Genomic DNA, 21,442 nt, shown 5'->3' with positions numbered 1-21,442 from the left:
AAAGTTGCAGCCTTGCAATTCTGTTCCACGGAAGCTTCATTTTTGAAAACCCAAGAAGAGGAGACAGCCCTAGTGGAATAAGCCGTAATTCTCTCAGGAGGCTGCTGACCAGCAGTCTCATAAGCAAAACGAATTATACTTCTCAACCAGAGAGAAAGAGAAGTAGAAGTAGCTTTCTGACGCTTTCCAGAGAAACAAACAAACAGGGCAGAGGACTAGTGAAAATCCTTAGTCATCTGTAGGTAGAATTTTAGAGCATGCACAACATCCAAGTTGTGTAACAAATGTTCCTTATGAGTAGAAGGGTTAGGACATAGAGAAGGAACAACAATTTCCTGATTAATATTTCTATCTGAAACCACTTTAGGGAGAAATCACACTTTAGTATGAAGAACCGCCTTATAAGCATGAAAAATAAGGTAAGGCGAACCACACTGCAAAGCCGAGAGTTCCGAGATTCTCAGAGCAGAAAAATAGCAATAAGAAACAAAACCTTCCAAGATAACTTAATATCTATGGAAGGCAATGGCTCAAATGGAGCCTGCTGCAAAACTTTAAGAACAAGGTTAAGGCTCCAAGGAGGAGCAACAGACTTAAATACAGGCCTGATTCTTACCAGGGCCTGACAAAAGGATTGAACATCTGGCACATCCGCCAGACGCTTATGCAACAAAATAGATAATGTAGAAACCTGACCCTTCAGAGAACTGGTTGACAAACCTTTCTCCAGTCCTTCCTGGAGAAAAGACAAAATCCTAGGAATCCTGACCCTACTCCAAGAGTAGCCCTTGGATTCGCACCAATAAAGGTATATACGCCATACCTTATGGTAAATCTTTCTAGTAACAGGCTTGAGAGCCTGAATTATGGTCTCAATGACCGACTCAGAAAAACCACACTTAGACAGAACTAAGCGTTTAATCTCCAAGCAGTCAGCTTCAGAGAAACGAGATTTTGATGAAGGAATGGACCCTGAGTTAGAAGGTCCTTCCTCAGAGGAAACTTCCAAGGTGGAAGAGATGACATCTTCACTAGTTCTGCATACCAGATCCTGTGAAGCCATGCAGGAGCAATTAGAATTACCAATGCTCTCTCCTGTTTGATACAAGCAATGACTCGTGGAAGGAGAACAAACGGAGGAAACATATATGCCAGACTGAAATCCAAAGGAAACGCCAGAGCATCTATCAGGGCGGCCTGCAGATCTCTCGACCTTGAACCATACCTTGGAAGCTTGGCATTCTGCCAAGACGTCATCAGATCCAACTCCGGCATCCCTCATTTGAGGGTTAACCTGGAAAACATCTCCGGATGGAGAGCCCACTCCACAGGATGAATAGTCTGTCTTCTCAGGAAATCTGCTTACCAGTTGTCCACTCCTGGAATGTGGATGACAAATAGACAGCAATTGTGAGCTTCTGCCCACTGAACAATTCGAGCCAGCTCCTTCATGGCTAAGGAACTCTGAGTTCCTCCCTGGTGGTTGATGAAAGCCACTGAGGTGAAATTGTCAGACTGGAACCTGATAAACCAGGCTAAGGACAACTGAGGCCAAACCATCAGAGCATTGTCAATCGCTCTTAACTCCAAGATGTTTATGGGGAGAGCAGACTCCTCCTGAGTCCATAGCCCTGCGCCTATAACGAGTCCCAGACTGCTCCCCAGTCCAGCAGGCTGGCGTTGTTGTCACAATCACCCAGGAAGATCTCCGGAAGCATGTGCCCTGAGACAGATGCTCCTGAGAAAGCCTCCACTGAAGAGAGTCTCTTGTCAACTGATCTAGCTCTATCCTCTGAGACAGATCCGAACAATCCCTGTTCCATTGTCTGAGCATGCAAAATTGCAGAACTCTCAAATGGAATCAAGCAAAGGAAATTATGTCCATGGAAGTGACCATCAGACCAATTACCTACATGCATTGAGCCACTGATGGCCAAACAGTAGACTGTAGAGAGGCAAGAGGAGAGAATTTTGGATTTTCTGACCTCCGTTAGAAACAATTTTATAGATAGGGAATCTATTATGGTCCCTAAGAAAACCACCCTTGTAGCTGGAACAAGGGAACTCTTTTCCAGATTCACTTTCCATCCATGGGAATGCAGAAAAGACAACAAGATCTCTGTATGAGACTTTGCTTGTTGAAAAGATGGCGCCTGAACTAATATGTCGTCCAGGTAGGGTGCCACTGAAATTCCCCGAGACCTGATCATTGGCAAGAGAGCCCCCAGAACCTTTGAGAACATTCTGGGAGCTGTGGCAAGGTCAAACGGATGAGCCACAAACTGAAAAAGTTTGTTTAGAAAGGTGAATCTCAGGAATTTGAAAAATCCCTGGATGAGAACTTGAAGATACACATCCTTCAGAACTTTGAGCTGACCCTCTTGGACTCAAACAAAAATGGAGCAAATGGTTTCCATTTTGAAGGATAGTATTCTTAAGACTTGATAATACACTTTAGGTCTAGAATGAGTCGAAAAATTCCCTCTTTCTAGAAAACCACGAACAGATTTAGTAGAATCCAGGCCCCGTTCACTTACTGGAACTTGACTATCGCTCCCAGGGAAGAAAGATCCTGAATGCAATTCAAGAAATTTTAATTATGTTTGTAACCCTGAGATACTAAGTCCACAGTCCAAGGCTCTGGAACATCTTGAACTCATGCTTAATCAAACAGAGAAAGTCTATTCATCACTTGATCCAATCCCAGACCAGGGCAGACCATTCGTGCTGACTTAGACTCAGCTGCGGGTTTCTTAGATTGCTTCCCCTTGTCCCAAACTGATAGGGCTTCCAAGAAGATTCTGACGTCCTTTAGACCTGCTCTTCTTGCTAGACCAGGAACAAACAAGGTTTTACTCTTGTAAGGAAGTGCCAGAAACTTGGACATAGAGGTAACATCGGCCAAGATTTTGGCCACAACACCCAGTAGGCTAGGACAATGAAGCCAGGCCTCCTGGCTTCCAGACTAATAACTTTAATATTAGCATAAAAAATAAAGGAATTAGCTAGTTGAAAAGCCTTAATCCTATCTTGAATCTTCTTCAAAGGAGTTTCTACTAAAATTGATTCAGACAAGGCGCGTCACCAATAAAATGCCACACTTGCGCCATAGGAGAAGCATACATCTCCTTCAACAAGCCTCCAGCTTATTTCCAAAAAATCCTAAAGAAGTGGCTAACCTCTATAGGAATCATAGTTCTCTCAGCCAGAGTAGAAATAGCCCCTTCTACATAAGGCACCGTTCACCATGAATTTAAATAGAGAAAGCAACAATAAACATCTCTTTAAAGACAGGAGACAGGGAGAACAATACTGAACTCTCCCATTCCTGGAAAAAGTCTCCAACACACAGACTAGAACATCAAGTTTACTAGATTTAATAGGGTTGACAAAAGTATCAGAGTCGTCCAAAGTATCCAATACCTCCTTTAGCAATGCACAAAGGTGTCCAAGCTTAAAACTGAAGTACATATCTTCAGTATCAGATGAAGGAATTATACTGTCCTAATCTGAGATTTCACCCTCAGAGGCTACTGACATATCCTCCTCATCAGACTTATGAGGAAGAGCAACCACTGTAGCAGAAGGCGGAACAGAAACCTTACTATCTGTATCTCTAAATTTCCTCTTGCATTTTCCCTTTAACATAGGAAAAATCAGAAAATGCCACAGATAACTCAGAAAATAGCTGTGCCGCAAATCTATAGGTAAATATACGCCTCCAAGAGACTGAGAGGAACCACAGGGCACTGCATGTGACGCCATTGGGACATTAGAGGAGAAAGCTGTGGCATTGCCAGAACAGCATACTCCTGAGAGACATTGGATTCAGAGGGCAACAATCATAATAAAATGGAAGCTAAGCAAGCAGCACAGAATTGTATAGACAATTTGTGCCTGAAAGTATAACAACCATAAAATACAAAACACAGAGTCCTCCATGTTCAGAATCAAAATTAAAAAGAGAAAAATATATATATATATATATTTTTATATTTTAATAATTTACGTACTGTACTGTCACTTGAAGACAGGAACACTGATTAGACTTCTCCGGTGAGAGAGTCTAGCCCTACGCTAGTTGAACAAACAACTATGTACCCCCACATCTCAGCCTGATTAAGATGTCTTTAATCTGACCGAAAAGGGAATTGGCCAAAAAGCAACACAGCAGAGCACTCCTACCGACCGCGAACATTCATAAGAAGTCGGAATCAGAGAAGACGCCGCTCCGCTAGAGAGTTAAAGCGGAAGAGCGGGTCACGTTGACTCCCAACAAGAAAATGCGCAACAATTAGCGCATTTCTCACTCAGCAAAAAATCTCCCCGCCAAGAATCCTTAATGGAGGAAGACTGTCATAGCATATAGGAAGTGTCCTAGAGGCATGTCAGTTACACATATCGTACAGCGAGTATTCAAAGCCCATCTCTTACATAGAAAAAATAGTGTAGTGGCCCGCATCAAGTAGGAGCAAGCTTCGGCTATTCTGATTACTCTGTTATGGCCGCGGACGACGTGGTTTGCGGATCTGGTGGGGATGTCATCTTCTCCTCCATGGAGGTTACACTGTTGCAGGGATCTGTTGATTCAGGCCAGGATCCGCAAAATCTGGCGGCCAACGGATCTCTCCCGTAGGAGAAATGGTCGTGCCCTGGGGTGCTGCATGTGTAATCGGAGATGAATGTAGGGAATGCCCCTCACGGGACGGGGAACCCTCAGAGGTGGACGGATCTGTAGTACTAGACATCCTATTCTTTCTAGATGTTGTAACTTTATCAAGGCATGTGGAACATAGTTGAGAAGGTGGATCTACCAGGACCTCCTCACAATAAGCACAGGTATGAGATTTTGTTAAAGAGGGAGTACCCTCCAACGCGTCAGAGTCCTCCATAGCTTGCGCCTTTATTATGGACTAGAATATATTACATGAAAAATAGCACCTTTATAACCTCTAATGGCCGGGGCACTCACCACCTCCTATGACCCGGACCACAGAAACCGTTTCGTCCTCTGCAACCGCCGGTCAAGTCGATTAGGCCACACCCAGTCAGAAGTAATGCCTCGCAGTACCGCCCCTGCACTAGGGAGAAAAATGCGCCAAATACTCCCAGAAATTAAACCAAAAGTCCACCCATTGCCAGAGCCTCATCTCACACATATCGCAGCAATTACACAATAAGAAATATCATGTACAGACCCCCCCTGTTCAATAATCCACCCACCAGGGATGTTAACCCTTGATTTTATAAAGATAAAGGTATCACACTGTGACCCTGTCTTCTGCGTTATCATTATGTGTATAAAAAATGAAACAATCTTACCAAAATCTATGCCGTGAAACAGGAACACAGCCTTTTTAAGTGTGACAGTGTAGTAGCATCGCTCCTGACATGGACTTGAGTGTAGAAAGCAGGCAGCGAAACTCGTCAACGCTGATTGCTTATGGAGCTGTTCGAATGAGTCGTAATGGTTTTGCAGAAAGACTCTCCCTGCATCTCCGGACTCTAACTTTCACCCAAGCTCTCACTGAGAGGCTGACAGGACTACTTAAAACTCCAGTCCCATTCCAAAGAGTACTACCCTCCATACTCCGAATCTGCCAACCTCCTGTGACGAAAGGCAAATAATGACTGGGGGATGAGGGAAGTGAGGGAGGTATTTAAGCCTTTGGCTGGGGTGTCTTTGCCTCCTCCTGGTGGCCAGGTTCTTAATTCCCACAAGTATTGATTGAAGCCGTGGACTCTCCTCCCCTTTAGATGGAAAACCATAGCGTTGCAGTGTCACTAGTCATAAAATTACATGATCTAACAAATTATCACACTGAAAAAGTGTACTTTAATGTCAAAACATTAATAAAACAGTCAATCTAAAATCCTTAGATTTTTCATTCCAAACAATAAGCATTTCAGATGTCTTTAAAATGGGCTCCAACCTGTTTTGTAGAGCCAAGTTTGAATTCAGGGGTTTGTACAGCTGGTAGGATTAACATTATCATAAAGATCTATATATCCCAAGGTGAAAAAAGTGCCTCATTTTAAGGAAGATCACATAGTCGTCATGTTGACCAAATTACCTTGGGTTCTTACCTGTACTTTTGTCAATAAAGTCCATTGATTCCTCACTGGCACTAAAGTGACTGGACACAGCCTTTTTCTCAGCATCTTGCTCCACATCAGAACCTGTGTGAACAGATGAGTTTGTGCTCATCGGAGAACGAGGCATGTCTGTATGGGAAATCCGCCGGCCGCTATTCAGCATAGGCTTGCTCATTAAAATCTTAGGTGAAGCAGTCATGTCAAAATTGAGTTTCATTTTCTCCTGTTTATCAGTTTTAACAGTCCCAGCACCTGGGTTCCCAGTATCCAATAACATTTGGTACTGGTTGTTAGGAGTGTAAGGTGTCCGAAAGGGAGCATAGTTAAATACCCCAAATCTTTTGCGAATGTTCTCCACATATACTTCCATTTCTTGCATTGCACTGTTGAAAATGCTTTTAGTCTTTTTCACAGAAAAGGGAATTTCTTTGGACATGAGGTAGCAATTATTCATTGGAACCCAGGCCCTGCAAAAAAATAATATATATAACAATGATGCAAACCAAAAATGTCAAAGTCTCTATTTATTTTGCATTTAAGACCACAAATATAGAAAGATATAAAGCAGAAAAGAAAAATGTTTATAATATTGTTGTTGATTGTTTTTTCTCATTGATAACAAAAGGATTTTAAGAGATTTCCCATAACATTAAGTACAGTTTCACATGCAACCTCCTGCCAATACAACAGCAAGCATATATGGTTTGAGTGCCTGTGACATCATGCAACATACAACTAATGGCAAACTGCTCATGTGCTAGCTGACTGCAATTAGGTAGATAGTTGTGTGCATTATTCATTTAAAATGTAACCGTTGTATCTGTTTTAAAATGTGAAAAAATCTGCAATAATAGTTACGCGTTTGTGATCAACTTCTCAATTTCTAAGTCGTCCGGAACGATATATATACACACACACACACACACATTATCCCACAAAAGTGAGTACACCCCTTACATTTATGTAAATATTTTATTATATCTTTTCATGTGACAACACTGAAGAAATGACACTTTGCTACAATGTAAAGTAGTTAGTGTCCAGCCTGTATAACAGTGTAAATTTGTTGTCCCCTCAAAATAACTCAACACACAGCCATTAATGTCTAAACCGTTGGCAACAAAAGTGAGTACACCCCTAAGTGAAAATGTCCAAATTGGGCGCAAAGTGTCAATATTTTGTGTGGCCACCATTATTTTCCAGCACTGCCTTAACCCTCTTGGGCATGGAGTTCCCCAGAGCTTCACAGGTTGCCACTGGAGTCCTCTTCCACTCCTCCATGATGACATCACTGAGCTGGTGGATGTTAGAGACGTTGCCCTTCCCCACCTTCCCTCAGAGAGTTATTTGCCATGAGGTGCCATGTTGAACTTCCAGTGACCAGTATGAGAGAGTGTGAGAGCGATAACACCAAATTTAACACACCTGCTCCGCATTCACACCTGAGACCTTATAACACTAACGAGTCACATGACACCAGGGAGGGAAAATGGCTAATTGGGCCCAATTTGGACATTCCACTTAGGGGTGTACTCACTTTTGTTGCCAACGGTTTAGACATTAATGGCTGTGTGTTATGTTATTTTGAGGGGACAGCAAATTTACACTGTTATACAGGCTGCACACTCACTACTTTACATTGTGGCAAAGTGTCATTTATTCAGTGTTGTCACATGAAAAGACAATAAAAAATTACAAAAATGTGAGGGGTGTACTCACTTTTGTGGGAAACTTTATATACATACATACACACACAGAGACATATACATATATACACATACACACAATACATACACACACAGAGACATATACATATATACACATACACACATACATACACACACAGAGACATATACATATATACACATACACACATACATACACACAGATTTGTTGGAATTTCCTTCTCTTGAAATTTCATTTTTTAATATATTTTTTTACTTTATGTAATTATGTTTACTTTGGTTTATGTATTATTTTATGTATTTATTGCAATTTCTTATTGTTATCCTATCTAGCAATGTCAGCAGTTAACCCTATATATTTCCTTAAAAGTGACAGCTTTTTTTTTTTTTTTTTAAATAATAATTTTGAGAATTCTACATCTATCAAGACACAAAAATCTTTGCCTGAAAGAAAAGGTAGGTGGAACATCCTAAGGCACTAAGCAGTAAGACTGTAAGTTCAAATTACTTCTAGTATCAAATCTGCTTTATTCTCTTAGTTATCTTTGACAAAGGAACAAAAATGCACTACCGGAAGCAAGCTAAACATATCAGGCGAGCCACATATATGTGCAGCCACCAATCAACAACTAGTTAGTGCATTTCTGGTCCTGAGACTACACTTATGTATCTTTCTCAACAAAAGGATACTAAGAGAACATAGCTTATTAGATACTAGAAGCCAACTGAATTATTGTTTTTAATTCCATGCTCTATCTGAATCATGAAAGTTTAAATAAGACTTTACTATCCCATTAATACACCTTCACAGGAAATTTAAAATATTTTTAGCCACCTATATTTAGTTCCTTCTTAAGCATATTCCTATATTATATTTGTGTCATCTACACAAGCAAGATGCTGTAAACGATGTTCCCACCTGTCGTGCTGTCCAAAGAAACGAGCATCAACTTGGCCTTCCTTATCTCTCAAAGCTTTTGCAGGCCAAAAAGGAAATCCTTTCAGTTTTGCCCAGACTAAAGGATGCGGATTGCTCTGAACAATAAGCAATAAAAATGAAACATGAATAAAGTACAACCTATTCAATATGACATGTTACATAATGAGCTAGTTAAGTGTACATGCAACATAAGGAGTAGAAACGCAAAATGTATGAGACTGATTGCAACAGATATTTTCACAAAATCATGGGGTGTTTGCTACAGGAGTATCCCTACATAGGCTCTTAACCCCTTTACATTCATAACCATATACTAATCTTACTTTACCCTGTGAGGCCCTAGAATTGCAGGGTAACCCTTTCAGGCTTGTCAACTGGACCTGTATGGATCTGGAATAGAGGCTGTTCCCTACAGAGTCATTACAATGGCAAAAAAAACCCACAAAGGCTAGTAGGCTTCAGTCTGTGGTCTACTTCACTAGATTAAAGGGACATTCTGGTCAAAAATGAAATGCACATAGATGAATTACATGTTTGAATAGAAACATATTTGCAATATACATATACTGGAAAAAATGCTTTAAGTAAAAGTTATCACTCTTTTAGTATTAACATTTTTCTTTGCACGTGCATGTGAAGCATAGCTAGATATTCTCAGTGCACAAGCATTTTAAATACTGCAGCAACTCAGAGAACAAGAAGGGCTTGTATCATATCAGCAATTAACAAATTGAGTCATTACTAGGTGGTACAAGCACCTTCGGTTCTCTGAGCAAATGCTGGTGCACGGTGCATAATTAAACAGCTATAGCTTTTATTAGAAGCATTTTTGCTACTGCCTGTATATTACCAAAATGCTTCTATTCAAAACTGAAATGCATTCATTTAAATACAAATTTTGTCTGACGAATTGAGATCCACTGGGATTGTTGCAGCTGGCAAAAAGAAGGCATGAATTTCCTCAGAGTCTGATTGCATGTGGTTTATAATAAGAATATTGCAGTAAATGGTGACATTTCAAACCGCATATACAGAAAGGTGCCTCAACAGCAGCTCAAAATCGGGTATTTTATTTTTTATATAAGGATACACTGGCTGGCCGGGACTTTGTCTTTGTAGACTGCAGTGACAAGTAGCAAGGTTAGTACTGCAAAACGACATATACGCAACAACAAAACAGACAAGGCACTGGAATTTTTGGGACCTGCGCCGATTTCAGAGACACCCTAATAAATATGGAAGCTGGTTGGAAACTGAGAAGCAGATATGGGACAATGATGCTTCATGGATTAGGTGACATAACAATGCTGTTATATAACTTACAACATTTGAAGGGATATAAAACAGTTTGTTTCATTATTGTAACAAAAAAGCACTAAGCAGTGGCTTATACTTGATAGAAATCAATGCCATATGTATTATTCATCATTTTAAAAGGATGTTACCTTTTGGTTTTTTTAACTTCATTTGTGCAGGGTCCATTTCTTCCTGTCATAAACCTACAAAGAAGATGTGGTCTCTGTGGGAAGGCTTATCTAGCTAGATTCCATAAATCTTCTAGAGTAACTTGAGCTAGTTTACTATTTATATAATGCTAGCTAGACAGTAAGTATCTGGTTTCCTCATGCTCAGAAGTGGCAGAATGTAACTTAAGTTCCAAAAATGTCTCCTCTCTTATCGCCCTGATAGCAGTGACTACAATAAGAAATTTTAAGTGCTCATTTTGCAACATCCACTTCCATTTTTTTATATATATCAGACTTATGCATTCTGCATTTTCGTTTAATGATGAATAAAGAAATAGGCAGACTTTTGTGATGCTCGGATCTTTTTGGAGCCAAATTTCTTCTTGTGAAAGTGAAGCAAACTAAAATCTGGATTTTCAACGATTTTAGTGTGCTTCACTTTCACACAAAGTAATTTGGCTCTGAAGAGATCTGAACATCACGAAAGTCTACCTACTTGTGCATTCGGCATTAAACAAAAATGCCAAATGCACAAGTCTATTTTATACAGTATATATTCCCCTTGATACATGTTAAAAAAGGAAGTTTGGATACTTACACAAGGTTCACAAAACCAATTATCTCGTTTTTGGCAAGCAGCTAAATAACACTCTGGACAGACTTCAATTTCATTCATCTGAAAACAAACAAAACAAAATGTTACCTTTGCATTTTATGCTTCAGATTCAAAACTAAATATGGTAGCTTTAGGGACGAAACTACAGGGGGTGCAGAGGTCACAATTGCAACTGGGCCCCAAGGGTGGGGGCCCAGCTTAAAAAAAACATTGACCTGCCACTACCTGCACTGATATCATGTGAGTGTGATGTGATGCTTCACTAGTGTCTTTGTCTCTGACTACAGGGGTTAGTGTTTCTCTTTTACCCATTGGTGTTTATGTGTGTATGTGTGTATGTATGTATGTATGTATGTGACTGTGTGTGTATTTATGCATGTATGTGTGTGTGTGTGTGTATGTTTGTGGAACCAGCAAATTACAGACCTTGTTACTACAGCATGGGTGAGAGGGGGGTAAACAGTGTCACTATACAGTACAACTATAAACAGTACGGAGGGCTGGACCATGTCACAGATTACTGTGGTCAGTTTATAAAGTGGTAGGGTCAGGCCAGCCATCTCACCGGCAGATTACAGACTGTGTCACTAACTCACTATATACAGTACTGGTGAGTTAAACAGTGTCACTATATACAGTTATAGGGGGTCAGACCATCTCAAAGACTGTGGGCACAGGGTACCTCCTTTTGCAGACATGTAATCTGATTCACATTTTTTTTTCTGAATTAAATGTTAGAAATTAATAATAATTAAAAAATTCATAAAAATTCACATTTTTTTTTGGGGGGGGGGGGGCTTCTTAGATTCTTGCACCTGGGCCCTGTGGTTTCTAATTACGCCTCTGGCTAGTTTGTTCAATCTATACAGCTACCCTAGATTTTTTATACAATACAGCCCAACACCTTTGAGAAAGTTACTCTGCACATTAGCAATACGTGAAGATTTGGAATTTTTTTTAAAAACGAATGTCAACCATTTTGTCTACCAGAAAGGTTTTGCATAATCCAGCAAACACCCAAACATTGGTGCCCAACTGTAGCCAACTATGCTGCATATGTTTTATAAAAAGTACTAAACAATAAGTATTCTCTTTTACATTTCTTGTGATTTTCTGCTGCAGAAGAGCAATATGCCTCCTACTAAAGTGCAGACAGGTTTCCGACTTGGTGTAAAACACTTGCTGTTTATATAGCAGTAAAATGTACTCATTTATTTAAACTATTTTTTTTATTTTTTATGCATTTCAGTATTGTCTGTAATTTTAAAGGGACAGTAAAAGTAAAACAAATCAAAGTTCATGATTCATATAAAGCATGTCATTTTAAACAACTTTCCAGTTTACTTCTATTACCTAATTTCTCTTGGTATCATTTGTTGAAAAGCATATCTAGGTAGGCTCAAAAGCAGAAATGCACTACTGGGAGCCATCTGTTGATTAGTGGCTGTAAATATCGTCATTGGCTTACCCAATGTTTAGTTATCTCTCAGTAGTGTATTTCTACTATAAAAAAGGATACTGAAAAAAAAATGCTCTATCTGAATCATGAAAGAAAATGCTTGGGTTTCATGTCCCTTTAATATTATATTTAAAGTGAAAGTAAATCATAACGTTTTACAAATGCTAGGATTGACTTTTGAAACAAATAAAGGGGACTTTCATTCATGAAGTATAAGATACTAAATGTAGAAAGCTCCTTTATTTGTTTTAACTGATCGCCGTTCTTAGCTGCTACAGCAGCACACGGCTAAAACATTTTTTTGCTAAGAGGTGACGTTTTCACCACTTAGCCAATAGCTGTGCGGTAACTCCGGCTCTCATGGGCGCCAAGCCGGATTTACTGCACGGCTATTGGCTTAGAGGTAAAACCGTCACCTCTTAGCAAAAAAATGTTTAGCCGTGAGCTGCTGTAGCAGCTAAGAACGGCGATCAGTTAAAACAAATAAAGGAGCTTTCTACATGAAGTATCTTATACTTCATGAATGAAAGTCCTCTTTATTTGTTTCAAAAGTCAATTCTAGCGTTTGTAAAACGTTATGATTTACTTTCACTTTATAACAGAATAATAAATGATAAAATAAATCAAACAATTTGACCACCCCCTCCTCCTATAGGCCCTTAGCTCTTATGCCTCTGTGACACTGCTCTTTCTTGGATTCACTTATCTTTTTACAGATCTTTTTCTGTGTCATTTGCTGGTGACTCCTCCTCTCCAATGCCTCTGTCTGTTGGAGAACCTCAAGGATCTGTTCTGGGTCCTCTACTCTTCTCCATTTTTACTTCTTCACTGGGTAAACTTATCAACAGTTATGGCTTCAAATATCACCTCTATGCTGATGACACCCAGATCTACCTCTCCACCCCGTGCTCTCTCTCCCTCTGTCCTTTCTCATGTCAGCAACTGCTTATCTGGTATTTCTTCCTGGATGGCCTCTCACCACCTAAAGATTAACATGTCCAAGACGGAGCTCCTTCTAATCCCCCCTCAAGCTCTACGCTGATTTCTGACTTTTCTATCCCTGTTGACGGCATCACTATCTCCCCAAGTCTGTTGCCTCAGAGTTACACTTGACTCAAATCTATCCTTTGTCCCCCACATCCAATCACTTTCTTTATCCTGCCGCAACCACCTACGCAATATTTCCAAGATTCGCCCTTTTCTGAGCGCTAACACCACAAAGCAAATAATCCACTCCCTTGTTATTTCCTAACTTGACTAATGCAATAGCCTACTTACTGGCCTTCCTCTTTTCTGCCTCTCCCCCTTCAATCCATCCTAAATGCCTCTGCCAGGCTAATCCACTTTCCCGTCGCTCTCTATCGACTGCACCTCTCTGCGAGTCCCTTCATTGGCACCCCATTCACAGCAGAATAAAATTCAAAACTCTCACTCTTACATACAAAGCCCTCACTAACGCCGCTCCTTACTCCCTATCCTCTCTAATCAACAAGTATACTCCAGTCTGCCACACTAAGATCCATTAATGACCTGCTCCTTGCATCTTCAACTATCACCTCTTCCCATGCTAGACTGCAGGACTTCTGTCGTGCAGCACCTACCCTCTGGAAAACTTTTCCTCATACTGTCAGGCTTTGCCCTAATCTTTTTTCCTTTAAATGCTCCCTGAAGACTTTTTTGTTCAGAGAAACCTCTCTCAGTAATGAATTAATTTCCATTACCTAACATTTCCCTCATCTAACTCTGCATTAACATCTTTCTCAATCTTGCAGTCCTCACCTCCTGTTTCTCAACCTCCTACCCTTCTAGATTGTAAGCTCCAACGGGAATAGGGCCCTCAATTTCTACTGTATGTTTTTTTAAAATTGTGTCTTGTCTCTTACAAGTCTGATATCATTGTTTTATTTACATGAATTGTACCCATGGACAACACTGCGGAATATGTTGGTGCTTCATAAATAAAGTTTAATAATAATAATAATAAATGTATGCTTGAGGGCTAGTACACATGTCCTGAGCAGGGACTCCTGTCATTTTGCTCTACTTCTGTGCAAGCCCGGCCAATTTTAAACAACATTCTTGTAAACCCAACCCCTATACAGAACACATCCACTAATCATCCCTCATTTAATATATGGCCAATGGCCTCCTCAGCCCACACACACGTTTCACAATATGACCACATCAATTTTATAGAACAACCCACCTAAAGAAAATCTCCTTTCGCCTAGTCCCTGTTTCAGACTTGAGATGTATGGGCTACTATATAACAATAATAGGATAACATGTAAGAATAATCAATGTCATTCATCAGATGCAGAATGAAAGAAACTGTTCACACAGAGAAAAATCACTTGGAAACATATAAAATAGAATACACTTTAATTAATTGGTTGACACTGCAGAAATACTGCAATTTGCACAAAGCCACCACAATAAGATTCAAGGAAGCAGCCATCAAGGTAGTAAAGTGACACAGGTGGAATAAGGATTTTATCGGATGTATAGTAGCTGCTTGTAATATAGAAGATGTCTCATTATTGCTCTCAGTGACCACATCTTTTACACAGAAAAAGTGTTGGACCCTACTGATAAGATAAATAAAGACAATTTCAAAGTATCCAGATAACTAATGGGCAACTGCTGATGCAGAGGCCTCCCTGGTAACCGTCATAAAAAAAAACGGAAAGCATATATCGTCTGTTTTCCTCTGTCTTTACTGTTAAATAAAATGTTCATGATTCGGAGAGAGGTAAATTGGAAAGTTGTTTAAAATTGCATGCTCTATTATCAAATGTGCTTTGTACTCTTGGTATCCTTTACTGAAAAGTAACGTTAGACAAGCTGATATGTCAGCAGTGTTTGCAACTATATATAACATTGCTATAGACATTGTTGCAAAAACTGTTTCTAGACAGCTAAAGACACATTCATGCTCCTAGGATAATTATTAAATTATACTAATAGAACTGAGCAAAATTGATAATAGAAGTAAATTGGAAAGTTGTTTGAAAGAAATTGCATGCTCCAATCCATCAAACTTTAATTTTGCCTTTAATGGGACATGAAACCCAAATTTTTTCTTTCATGATTTAGATAGAGCAGGCAATGTTAAAGAACTTTCTAATTTATATCTATTATCTAATTTGCTTCATTCTTTTGATAGCCTTTGCTGAAAAGCATATCTAGATAGGCTCAGTAGTGGCTGCACGTAGATGCCTTGTGTGATTGGCTCACCCATGTGCATTGCTATTTCTTCAACAAAGGATATCTAAAGAATGAAACAAATTAGATAATATTTAAAATTGTATTCTCTACCTGAATCATGAAAGAACGTTTTTGGGTTTAGTGTCCCTTTAATGTCTCTTTATTCTATTTTTTCCCAAAGAGAAAAGCCCTTTAAAGAACGAAGTGGCTTCTTATGAACGACAACGACTGCTTATCACTGCTCTGGACAATGCAACTAAACAGTCATTCCCAAAACTCAGCAGTAGATGGCGCACAATATCTTTATTTCCTGTGTTCTAAACATAAACAGAATTAACCCCTTACTCAAGAAGTAAGAAACTTACTCAAAAGACCAGAGCATTTTTGCTATCACTCCATTTAAATAGAAAAAGAGCCTTGTTTTTTGTCTTTTTTATTTAGCTACCAAAACTATATATATTTTTTTAGTAGACAACCAAAAGGTATTGATCTAGGCCCATTTTGGTATATTTCATGCCACCATTTTGCTGCCAAATGCAATCAAATTAAAAAAAAATGGTTACATTTTTCACAAATTTTGGGGATTTCACTGAAATTATTTACATATCACGTATGCAGTCATAACACAAATAGTTGCAAAAGCTTCTCTGGGATCCCCTTTGTTCAGAAACAGCAGACATATATGGCTTCGCCATGCTTTTTGGTAATTGCAGCTGCGCACCATTCGTCTAAAATTTCCAGCAGTGAAGGGGTTAATCAGGTAGCTCGTAAGGTTAAGTTTACCTGTAGTATAGAGATTACCCTCCCACTTACTACCTCCCATCCCCTGATCCCAACTAAACAGCTCTCTTCCCTCCCTCACTGGTCACCACCATCTTAGTTACTGGAAGACAGTCTGCCAATGTGAAGTTTTAGAGGCATTTTTTTTTCTTCAGTGTAGGATTTCCCCCTTACACACCCAATCCCCCCAAACAGCTCTCTAATCCTCCCCCTTTTAACTAGTATCCACCATCTTAGGTACTGGCAAATGTCTTTCAGTACCCAGTTCATATACATATTTACCTTTTTTTTAAAAAATGTAGTTTAGTGCCCCCCCTCCCTCAAAGTAGTTTTCTGTGGTGCACCCCTCTCCCAACACATTTTCTGTATGCAGTGGCTCCCTCCCTCCCTCTCTGGAAATCTTTTTCTTCAGTGTAGCAGTTCCGCCTGCTCCCCTCCAGTGTTGGTGCTGCCCACCCACCTCCCACCTGATCCTCCCACGCCACCAACGTACGGCACCACCGTAAACCGATGCAGAGAGGGACAAAGAGTTTCCCTCTCTGCATCGTGATCTTCTGCACTGCCCCACTTGTGGGACATGCAGAAATAGCAGAAAGAACCCAGGACAGCAGCACTGTGCTGATTCTTAAGGGCTAAACTACCAGCGGCCATGTTTTCCTAGACACTTATGAGTTACACATGCTGCAGTGTGGGCAGAGGGCAAAAAGCACTGCGCACCTGGACAGCACTATTCATGTTCCTCCCTGCACACCCTGCAGTATGTGTAACTCATAAGTGTCCATCAAAACATGGCCAAGATGGCAACCCTAGGTATGGCGCTGGTCATTAAGGGGTTAATTATTGGATTGTAGTGTGTAAATAATTGTGTGTACATTTTCTGTTACTGTAACTTTTGTTTTTTTCTCTAGCATGATCAGGTAAAGACTTTGTGGATATTATTTAAAATAATATAAAAATATATACTTCTAAAATAAAACCAAACATAACATATACACTGACCCAGACATACATACACTGGATATACATAGAAAATGAGATCATTAACATAGATAAATAGAACAGTGTGTTGCAAATGGGGAGAGTAGAAGAGTAGAGGGAGAAGCAGTTAAGACAGGGCCCTGGTTTAGAGTCCACAAGACACCTAATGGTCCCCCCCACGCCAGCCACCAATAGCCACATCTAAACTTTAGCTTGGGGCAGCTGGATCCTTTATAGGCCTTGCAGCTGTGAAATATAAATCCAACTTTTATTGTGTGATTACATAATATGGAGAGAGAAGATAGATAAGAGAGAAGAGAGAGAGAGAGAGAGAGAAAGAAAAAGAAAGAGTGAGAGAGAGAAAGAGATATTCCTATAGATCTATAGGTATAGATATGTATTTTACATGAACAGTGTCATATATATATATATATATAATAAAAATTATATTATTTACTATGTGAAGAACACGCGATTTAGATTTTAACGCAGTCAGGTTAGCGCACATGAACATTTTGTAATCTTAAGTAGCGTTATTGAAATATTAGATTTAAAAAAATTTTTTTCAAAAATCATAAAAAATATTAAACATACTGTAAAATATATTCTATGGATTATTTAGAATAGTTTACAGTATGTTTAATATTTTTAATAAACTATGTTCTTCACATAGAAAAGAATGTACTTTATATATATATATATATATATATATATATATATATATATATATATATATATATATGATACTACTCATGTAAAATACATATCTATACCTATATATTTAGAAGAAGATATGTATAGGTATATACACAATATGTATTTAAGAATAAATAGAACATGATAAATTGATAGAAATGTATTAAGTTATACTTCCTTTGTGAAAAATGATTATATTGTGAGACCCTAAAGTCCAATACAACCATCTGTACTTCCCCTGAAGACAAGTAATTATCCAACCCATCTTTCTCCGATTTTAAGAGTTCATTTCTTTTGGTAATATTAACATTTTACCGATTGGTGTGAGTTAAATTGTTTATAAATGCATCCTTTACCTTTGATTTGTCATTAGAAATAGCTGTTTTTGCCTGTTGTATCCCCATCAACACTGAAAATTTCAGTTTAACCCCTTAAGGACCAGCGACGTACCCTGTATGTCACTGGCCTTTTTTTGGGACTTGATTGTTTTATAGCGCGGTCTTCCCACCAGCATTGAGACTGCTCTATTCCACAAAGCCTGCTGGAGGGAGGGCATTAATAGCCTGTTCTTGCTAGACTTGTGCTATTATGTCCTGAGAAACCCCTTAACGACCAGTGACATACAGGGTACATTGTGGTCATTAAGGGGTTAATGTACTGTGTGTATAAAAAAAGCTATGTAAACAAGAAAGTTTAAAAGAAATCATGCTCCCATTGAGGGTGGGACTAACATGTTCACTTTCTATTGTCCTCACTAAGTATTAGTATTTAATTATACAGTAAGAGATAATATCAGATGGCATTTGTGAATATGTATATAGAGATAACAATGTAATTTGCACTCCCTGCAATCTCAGCCCATTTGATTAGATTGCAGTTTCCAAGTCACTGGAAGCACATTAATGGGAAATCAATCTTACTATACAGCCAGAATAACTAGAATGGAGAAGACAGACCCTGTGTTATCCCTCTAAAAAATTGATATTTTGCTCTGAAATATGAAAGAACGCTTTTTTGACCTAAAAATGAAATAAACATGGGAAATGTACTCTTTAAATCTGAAAAGCAATTGCCATATGTTTGTTTTTGATCAATACGAGAAATATATGAATGCCAAAGTTAAAGCAACTGTGTGCTGATATTGTGTACCAAGTTATATTGCATTAGTTAAATCTTACCTCATGTTCACAAATTTTGATAATGACTTTTGCAGTTTGTGTCAATTTGTGATTTCCTGTAGAAAAAGAAAATGTCAGGGAAAAATGTAAAAGTAAAACTTATGAATTAGTATGTTTGTACCAATAAGCACGCCTATTTTTAAAATAAAATAGTTTCAGTATATTTAAAGTGCCAGAAAACATATTGAGATCTGTGCTAAAAAAAAGCTAATTAAGTAAAAATAGTTTGCATTAAAAAAAAAGTTTAAAATTTGCTGGCAAGTATTTTTAAATAATTTTCAAAAATAAGAAAAAATTCTTAAATAGCGATGCTGTCTGGAGCAGTCTACCCCCTCCCCCTATCAATGTTTAGACACAGGCATTGTATTTCAATGGAGTTCACAGCTTCTAGACATACTCCAGCAGATAATCACTGTGCACTTATGCATTCTACCAAAGCAACAATATGTATATATATAGATAGATAGATAGATAGATAGATAGATAGATAGATACATCCATAGAAGAAAATGTGTGGGGGGAGTTAGAGCTTTATAATTCGGAAACTTAAAAGAAAGGGTTAATGGTGAGGCACTGCAGTATAAATTTGCAGGTAAAATAATTAAAGTATATATTATATTTAGTCCTCATGGCCATTAGACCAATTCAAGACCTCCCACTTTCTTAGTAACCTCAAACTCAACCATATGCTGCAGCCTGTGGAACTACAGCCAGCAAAGCTACCACACTGAACTTTCTATATCTTCCATTTCCACACATTCATGTAGTTTGTTAAAGGCCAATAATTGACCAAATTAAAAGTGCATGAGTGCAGCATTTTCACAATAAACATGTATTAGCAGTCAAATAACACACAAGCACAGAGAGTCTGTGGTGGTTTGCCATCACTGACAAGAGGAGTGCAACCTCTGGCCCCTGAATCTGGGTGAACCGGGCAAATGCAGCATATATATACATATGCCCTTCAAACAGTAATTACTTTTACTTAAAACATTTTTGCCAGTATAAAGTATATTAGCAAGATATTTGAAAATGAAATGTATCCATGCACATTTCAATTTGGACCATTGTGTCCCTTTAATCTTCATTATGCTATTAATTGGCTTCCAATAGGTGGGCAATCATTTTAACAGTGAAGCATGTAAGGTAAAAGGAAAATGCCTCATGCCATGGTGGCAGGCACTCTGTATATTACAAATGGTGAAAGTAGGAAGAGAGGTAAGTAACTGGTGGGCACTGTGTATTACAAATGGTGAAAGGAGGAGGAGAGGTAAGTAACTGGTGGGCACTCTGTGTAACTGGGCCTCTCCCTGCCGCGATCTCGCTAAAAGTAGCGACATTGCGCTATTTCTGCATGCCTGACGAGTGGGGCAGTGCAGTAATAGACGGCAGTTACCAATGCACTCTGTGGCCCTCTCTGCATTGGACATCGGTGGTTGCCGACCGTTGGTGGTGTGGGAGGGTTAGGAGGAATGTGGGTGGGCGGCCCATCACTGGAGGGGGGCGGGAGCGTGTGGGACTGCTACACTTCAGAAAAAAAATGTTTAGAGCGGTGTACAGCGGCAGTGAGTGGGAAGGAGGGAGGGGGGGAGGAGGGAGAGGGCCAGTACCTAAGCTGCCAGTACCTAAGATGGCGGCTAATAGGTAGAGGGGGGAGGTTTAGAGAGCTGTTTGGGGGGAAGGGGATCAGGGAGGTTGGGGGGTAAAAGGGGATCCTACACTGCAGAAAATAGAAAGAAAAAAATAAATAAATATATATATATATATATATATATATATATATATATATATATATATATATAAATTATATTTAAAAAAAGCCATTATATTTTCATACTGGGAGCCTTTCTGTCAGTACTTAAAATGGGGGTGACCACTGGGGGTTGGAGGAGGGAAGAGAGCTGTTTGAGAGGGATCTGGTAGGGATCAGGGGGTGGGAAGTGTCAGGTGGGAGGGTAATCTCTACAATAAAGCTAAAATTAACCTTACAAGTTACCTAATTACCTCCTTCACTGCTGGGAATAATAAAAGTGTGGTGCTCAGCTGCAATTAGCGACCTTCTAATTACCAAAAAGCAATGGCAAAGCCATATATGTCTGGTATTTCTGAACAAAGGGGATCCCAGAGAAGCTTTTACATTTGTGCCATGACTGCACAAGCTGTTGGTAAATAATTTCAGTGAGAAACCTAACGTTTGTGAAAAAGTTAACGATTTTTTAAATTTGATTGCATTAGGCTGTAAAATGGTGGCATGAAATATACCAAAATGGGACTTGATCAATACTTTGGGTTGTCTACTAAAAATATATATATAGTTTTGATAGGTAAATATAAAAAAGTC

At 39.1% G+C, this 21,442-nt stretch overlaps 1 protein-coding gene across 6 annotated transcripts in view; it reads right to left on the bottom strand.

Annotated features, from left to right (window-relative positions):
* Positions 1-21,442, bottom strand: part of ZMYND8 (zinc finger MYND-type containing 8) — a 199,565-nt gene that overhangs the window by 62,838 nt on the left and 115,285 nt on the right. For all 6 annotated transcript variants that reach the window (XM_053690979.1, XM_053691097.1, XM_053691173.1 and 3 more), the window contains exons 10-13: positions 19,102-19,157; positions 10,786-10,863; positions 8,701-8,816; positions 6,088-6,563 (exon numbers count right to left, since the gene is read on the bottom strand). In XM_053690979.1, coding sequence (XP_053546954.1) covers positions 6,088-6,563; positions 8,701-8,816; positions 10,786-10,863; positions 19,102-19,157 — 726 coding nt within the window. The remainder of the gene's footprint in view (positions 1-6,087; positions 6,564-8,700; positions 8,817-10,785; positions 10,864-19,101; positions 19,158-21,442) is intronic.

Source organism: Bombina bombina, chromosome 1, assembly GCF_027579735.1.
Source record: "Bombina bombina isolate aBomBom1 chromosome 1, aBomBom1.pri, whole genome shotgun sequence".
Lineage (NCBI taxonomy): Eukaryota > Metazoa > Chordata > Amphibia > Anura > Bombinatoridae > Bombina > Bombina bombina.
Note: the sequence above shows the minus strand (reverse complement) of the source record. Positions and strands in the feature narration are given on the sequence as shown.